General features: G+C 44.3%; 1 protein-coding gene across 1 annotated transcript; it reads left to right on the top strand.

Moving 5' to 3' along the window:
* The first annotated feature begins 1933 nt into the window (after positions 1-1933).
* Positions 1934-6966, top strand: LOC133162532 (twist-related protein 2-like). The gene is made up of 2 exons (XM_061291780.1): positions 1934-2998; positions 6322-6966. The coding sequence occupies exon 1, from the start codon at positions 2152-2154 to the stop codon at positions 2722-2724; it is 573 nt and encodes a 190-aa protein (XP_061147764.1). The 5' UTR covers positions 1934-2151; the 3' UTR covers positions 2725-2998; positions 6322-6966.
* The last annotated feature ends 364 nt before the right edge of the window (positions 6967-7330 follow it).

Below are 7330 nucleotides of genomic sequence, written 5' to 3'. Positions count from 1 at the left end.
CACTGATATATATCAATATACCTGTGATCTATTCTCAGCCACAGAAAGGGTTAATTATGACCACTGTGGAAATAAAACAAAGACAAAAGCAGGGCCCAAGTGTTTAGTGAAACATTATGTCAAGGCTCTGACAAGAAAATGAAATGTGCAACATCAATCAGACGATGAGGACCGAGATCAAACGGGCCTCCACACTCCTGCATCTGGTTCTGTTTGGACAGCCTCACCCCCCGCCCCCCCCACCCTACCCGCCCTGCACCCCCAACTTGCCTTTCTTTCCCCGTTTTCTCCTTCTCTTCTCGCGAATCTGCGACATTCCTGCTCGGCCCCCTCGCTTTTGTTCACTCATGTTTTCCATCACGGTGGCACGACGCCACGCTTTTGCTAAAAAGGTAAGCGGCGGCAACAATAGCTTTCCGGTGCCGCCGCTGTCTCCAGCAGGTCTTCCAATAAAGCCAAATCTAAAGCCAGTTAATCCGAGAGTGGACCTGGCCTGTTTTGTAACATAGTTCACTGTCTCTCTACTTTTGAAGACTGCGTGAGTTTCAAGTTGATTGAACCCAAATGGGGGCGAGCCGCTTTCCGTTGAATGAAATGTAAACCGGTGCAATCATGGGGCTCATCAAAGATGCTCACACGCAATCACGCTCGCACTCCCGAGGTCCACTTTGAACCCGTTTTGCTCAGGAGTCTCTGAGGTCACGTCGGCTCAGTTCAGGAAACATATACATGGCGGCTAGGGAAGGTGTTGAAATCGATGCATGATTCAGAGTCATTCCAGGTTAGTCACTTTGCTCGTGACGCAAAAACTTCGTCATGTACGGTTGCAAAATTTCTGGGAATTTTCAAATTGCAGTTTACCGGAATGAACTGGAATGAATGGAAATGATTGCAAGTATAGTCGTGTTCCCTCACTAAAACGGGCTTCAGTTACTGTGGTCTTAGTCTAGCGCAGGTTTCCTCTTTTTCTTCCTCTTCTTCTTCTGCTTCTTCATCATCATCTTCCAGAATATTTTTAGAGTCTAAAAATGAATGTCTAAAATTTAGACATTTATGATTCCGTCCGCCCACCCGCCCGTCTGCCCGCCATCCATCCATCCATCCGTCCATCCATCCGTCCATCCATCCATCCATCCATCCATCCATCCATCCATCCATCCATCCATCCATCCATCCATCCATCCATCCATCCATCCATCCATCCATCCATCCATCCAAATGCTCCACTGTGCTGTCATTACATGTTGCCATGGAGTGAAGCAGCCCACTGTCTCCAGATACACATTGTTTTGGGTTGCCAAATGGAGGAAAAGAAACATGTGTTGACTTGAGCCCGAGGACATGGATAGCACAATTAGGTGCTCTCTCACCTCTGCAGTCTCAGGTCATTGGGCCACGGCGGGGTCAAAGGTTGTTCTGTCACTGAGCAGCACAGCTGAGGCGTTGGGTCGTCAGTGAAACAAGTATCGGTCAGGTGCTGGAGGTTTTATGGGAGTCAGGATTGTTTTCAACAATCTAACAAATTGATTGGCAAAGTGCAAAATCTGAAAAACATCCGAGTTAAAGTCGGAAAAACTTCTTGAGATTCTAACTTGAAGCTTTTGAGTCGTGCTTTTTTCAACTGTTTTCCAAATTCTCAAGAATGCGATTTCCTCTCAATGTTGCCTTTGATGTTTTCCCTCCAGTTGACTTTTTTTTTGTGGTAGTGAATGAAACGAGAGTGTGCATGTGGACCCAATCTGGAAACCATAAAGCCTCCGTCATCGCTGCAACATGAAGTCGGGGACTTGTGATTGGCCGAGAGGACCACTTACCCCCGTCTTCTCATCGCCCGCCCAGCCGACACGCACTTCCTGCTCTCCTGCCCTGACCACGTCCCCTGCAAGTGTGCGCAACCAATGAAACATGCCCACAGGCCCCAAGTCAGCGTTTGGTTATAAAAAGGGCGACGGTGGGGTGGCCTGTCAGATGGTTTGTTGTTATTCCGTCTGCCAGGTTGTGACGGGAAAGCGAAAGTTGGACGAGCGGGAATTCGAGAACGGCCACCGATGGAGATAAAGTTGTAGAACAAGAATTCTTTTTTTTTTTACAGGTATTTGAAAGGCAAAAGAGAGAAGACAGAACCTTTTGAAGGTTTTTGGAAGGTGGAAGATGAGAGAAGAGGTGTCCTGCACTAACTCCCCCGAAGGAGGTCTAGGGGCCAGCGAAGAAGAACTGGAAAGAGGCTCCAAGAAGAGCCAGCAGGCGGGTCACCGAAAACGATCTCCTCATCCCAAGAAAGATAATCTGGCTCAGACGGAGGACAGCGTCGCCGGCAGTCCCACCGGCCTCCTGCCGTCCGGGCCCAAGAGGGTGAAGAAGAGTCCCTCGGCCGTGGTGAGCCTGGCCCCCGCCTCGCTAGGCCCGCGGCCCGACCAGCCCTTCGAGGACCTCCACTCCCAGCGGGTGATCGCCAACGTGCGGGAGCGCCAGCGCACCCAGTCCCTCAACGACGCCTTCGCCTCGCTACGCAAGATCATTCCGACGCTCCCTTCGGACAAGCTGAGCAAGATCCAAATCCTGAAACTGGCGTCGCGCTACATCGACTTCTTGTACCAGGTGCTGCAGAGCGACGAGATGGACGCTAAACTGGCCAGCTGCAACTACCTGGCCCATGAGAGGCTGAGCTACGCATTCTCCGTCTGGAGGATGGAGGGCGCCTGGGCCATGTCCGCCAGCCACTAGGACCCCCTCACTCACGTTTCCCCCTCTCTCTCTCTCTCTCTCTCTCTCTCTCTCTCTCTCTCTCTCTCTCTCTCTCTCTCTCTCTCTCTCTCTCTCTCTCTCTCTCTCTCTCTCTCTCAATCTTTTATTCTACATTTCTTATTTAAATCTTATTGCCTAATGTCTCATGTCATCCATCAATCTGCACCCCTTCCAAATTCACTTCCACTGTTCCCCTCTTATCTGTCCCAACCTTGTGGCTGTTGCTGGAAGACGCTCCACTGCTAACCCTCAGGTACAAACACACGCACGCACACACAAACACACACACACACACACACACACACGCGCACAAACACACACAAATCCTGTATGACATCAGTGTAGAGGCCCGCCACATGTTTACGTCTATAGCACACAACCGCTTTGGCACGCCAACATTTGCCTTTGAGCTCAACAAATAAATAACGAGGCAGGAAGGAAACAGTTATATTTACATTTAATCTGTTTGGAGGAGACAATCAGGCACAAACAAGTCGCACACATGCATTTACGTATTCTTGTTTGATGAAGTTAAGCTTTCAACGGGCAGACTTTGTCTTCGAAAAGAGTATTTGTGTGACGCGCGTGTAAACGTATCCGGAACCCAACCAAAACATTAGTTCTGTGTGTCTTCATTTATCTTAATCAAAACCAGATTAAAAATTAGATACATTTGATCGACACATCATTTGAAATTGTCAATTAAAATTTAGCTCTAAAACATGTAGCTTTTGTTTAATCGTCAATTACCATAACGGCGTACACTATTGAAATGAAATGATTATTATGTAACCCTTTTAATTTTTAGATATGCACTAAGTATTTCATAACATCGATAATGCAACTAAGAAAGAATAACAAAACTTCTGGGTCTTTATGAGTAAACCCCAATTTATTTCTGCCTGTTGAAATATATTTATTGCCGATTTTAAACCAAAACGATCACATCTGTATTGATTCTTAAAACAATGGAACAAAATGAAACTGAATAATCTGTGTAAAGAGCCTGAAATTCAACATTTCAATAAAAGTTCATAATCCCAGAAAGAAAGCATTTAATTATTATTCTATTGTCGGGAGTGTTGCACGAGATCATCATCGAATTTCTTTTTTGGACACTTGATTGTTGTGCAGGTAAAGCACATGAATCCAAAAGATGCCCCTCGCTGCCCTCGTGGGGGATAGAGTACGTTGCATGTTGCGTGTTGTATCCAGTGTCGTGCAATCAGGCGACAGCGCTCGGGGCCCAGACAAGCAGGAACCTTTAGATTGGAAACACTTGTGAGCTATTTGGAAGGTGTGCGGACTCGGGTGAGGGTCATGCGTGCATGTGAGCTTGTGTGTATTTGTTGTCAGATTTCATTAGTGGTGCACCAATGTGTGTGTGTGCGTCATCTGAACAGAGATCATTTTATGTTTTACTTTGATCAGCAATGTCAATGAAAATACATCTAGGTATCATTGACTGAACCCCCTAAAAAAAAAAATCACATTCTCTGAATATGAGAAAAGTACCCCAGCTCATACCAAAGGCCGGTGAGCGCTCATGACAATATCCAGACACAAACGAGCAAGCGTGTGCTCACTGCAGGTGCTCTCGCAGTTATTATGAAATCTCAAAGGGCCTCAGCGGCGCGCGTGGAAAGCCGAAGCCGAGCGTCCTTGAACGCAACGCGTTAGTTATTACCGTCCACTTTGCCGGCTCTGCTTGTTCTCATCAGCTCGGCCTTCGGAGACCACGTCGCAACATCGCGGGCCGCTACGGGCCAAAGCATCTCGTCTTGACCTCGGAGCCGACGTGATGCGAGAGCACATGTGTCAAGAACAGATGTGGCTCACACCATTGTTGAGCTGACTTGATGAATGGAAGAGAAAATATGCGGCATTTTGGAAAATCTCAACTGCTATACTAGAATGCCAGTAAAGTTATATTATTGCCCATTTTCTACATTTCTCCCATTAGTTGTTCTTTGTTAAAGTAAAGCTCCATTAAAAAAAAGCCTTAAAAGTCTCTTCAAGTGGTTGCCCTGAAATGGACACCTTGTGGCCCACTATGAGGCAGTAGAAGCATGTGATGTCTCTCAGCCAATCTGTGAAGGAAGAGAATGCTAATGGGGGAAAATATATGACCCCAATGCAGGGGTCAGCGATCTTTTTGAAACTGAAAGCTGTTTCTTGAGACGCTTAATGAGAAGCACTAATGGTTTCGTACAGACATCTGAACTATAAAAAATTCTCATACTTGAGTTAGCTATGACTAATAATAAATTATATACAATAATCTCACGATAATCATCTCACAATTAAAATCAACAAAAAAATCACAAGACGGGATGTAAATAAATATTATTATGCAACACTTTATTTTGATTTTTACGCCTGCAACGTTCCTAGGAAATTATTATTATTAGTATTCTCAAATTTAGTTTAGTTTGAAAGGGAATTTTGCATTCAGAAAAGTGAATGTATTGTTGCTTTCAAAATCTGTACTCAATTCTTTTGTATTGTGTTTTGAGTAATTGCATCATATTTCTAGACGTCTTTGTCACTCGTCAAAGAAAGAAAAGACAACATGGCTTCATCATGATGGGCAAAACGATAGCATGCGTTTTCACGTTGGGTGTGCATGCCTCGCTATAATTAACTTGATTCATAAGTTTAGGACACGCACACACATAAACACAGAGAAGATAGAAGAGCATTTTGATTACAGTCTATGCAGAAAGGGGACAGCAGGTTTTCTTTTCCGTTCACAAACAAACATCTCATTTTCCAAGCTTCACATGTCCATGTTTTGTGTGCGCGTGTGTGTGTGTGTGTGTGTGCGCGTGTGTGCGTGCGTGTTTGTGTGTGTGTGTGTGTGTGCGTGTGCGTGTGTGTGGGCACATGTGTAGTATACATTTTGGCCCGAGCTGTGGGACGCTCTTGGGTTCATCATAAATCTTTAGCTGCTACTCCTTACTGATCTGAGAGCAGCTGTGGCTCATTTTTAAAAAGCTTCATGCACAACTTGTGGTTTGTGATAGTGGTCTTTATTTTTAGACTGATTCAAAATGGGAAATTTGTGAGTTGAATGTTGACTACTCCTATCCAGGAGTGTGGGCCTGAGCCTGTGTGTGCATGCAGCTGCAGGGATGGCGATGCATGGCCGCTTGTTTGATATGTAGGCATAATTATTTTTGGTAGGGTTAGGTATGCCCACATCACTTGATTAAATATTGGTCAAATATTTGAAAACATACAGATGTATTGAAGCTGAAAACCCAAATCTAAGAATTCCAAAATGGCTTATATTTACTAAGCTTTTAAAAATGTCAAATGTTTATTTATAAAACCGCAACAGCATGTCAGTCATATAACCTTTCTGACACATTGTATAATATAAAAAAGAAAATCATGACAAATAATATTTAAATTAGAAAAACTAAATGAAAAGTAATATAGAAGATGAAACTAACATTAAAAATTAAAGTAGAGAACCAAAACTATTTTCTCTCTTTTACAAAATTAAAAGCAAGTAAGTTCCATATGTTGGTATCGCCAAGTATGTTCACCCGTCTCTTTATTTGTCTGCAGAAAGCCAACAAGTGGAAAATTCCGGCGGACAACAAAAAAAAACGTCATCCAGACTTTCTTTGGCGGAACTTTTCCCCTCTCCCTTGGACCCTTGCTTGCCTCCAACTTGACTCTGAACTGAGTGAGGAGACGTGACAATCCAGAAGTGGACTCTTCCAAACGATGCTTTCATCAACAACCAGCTGGCCTGCAGTGACAATGAAACAAGACGGGCGCCCACAAGCGCTTCGGACGGGAATGTTTACAGCTAAAATGCTAATAAGCTAATCACTCCAGCTCCGGCTCTCAAAGGCCCCACTCGTGGGAAGACGGAGCGCATGAGGAATCAAATCTGATTTGGTTCTGCAGTGGTTGGACACCTTTCCGCATCTGATTCTCTTTTGTAAATAGAATGAACTGCTTCCAACATCCACACATGCAGAAGCATTTCTTCTTCTGTAGAGTCTGTGCTGTCATACTGTCATGCAAGAATATACGATTGATGTATTTCTGGCATTTCATGAGGCAAATGTGTTTTAAAATGTTGATTAGGAATGCTACATCATTTAGCGGTGCAGAAGTTGCTCTTCAATTTGTATAGTTTTGCATCCGCTTATGATCTTTGTTGTGTCAGCTCCTGTGGCCAATAAACCTTTTTTTTTTGTAGTGACTGCTGCATTTCTTAGAACAGTGTTTCCCAACCTTTTTTCATTCACGGCACGCCTTTTCATTGGAAAACATCCCGAGGCACACCACCAAAAAAAAGCTGTTAAGTGTTACACCAGCTTATTATTAAAATTATATTAAAATTAGTTCACTGGAAAAATAAATTGTTCTTTTGAACCGATCGTTCACCCACGAGCCAACATTAACAGCAACACACACATAAACTGAGTATGTGCCGATGCCACAACATGACAGGTCTGGCTATCCTGCTTACAATGCGCTCGGTATTTAATGTTGGACAATTTCCCACGGCACAGCCGAACATCTCTCATGGCACGCACACTGGTTGGGATATATTGTCTTT

This window comes from Syngnathus typhle, linkage group LG11 (genome assembly GCF_033458585.1).
Source record: "Syngnathus typhle isolate RoL2023-S1 ecotype Sweden linkage group LG11, RoL_Styp_1.0, whole genome shotgun sequence".
NCBI classification, from domain to species: domain Eukaryota; kingdom Metazoa; phylum Chordata; class Actinopteri; order Syngnathiformes; family Syngnathidae; genus Syngnathus; species Syngnathus typhle.
Note: the sequence above shows the minus strand (reverse complement) of the source record. Positions and strands in the feature narration are given on the sequence as shown.

Bases quoted from the DNA above. Each gene is read 5' to 3' on its own strand.
- LOC133162532 (XM_061291780.1), top strand. From the start codon at position 2,152: ATGAGAGAAGAGGTGTCCTGCACTAACTCCCCCGAAGGAGGTCTAGGG.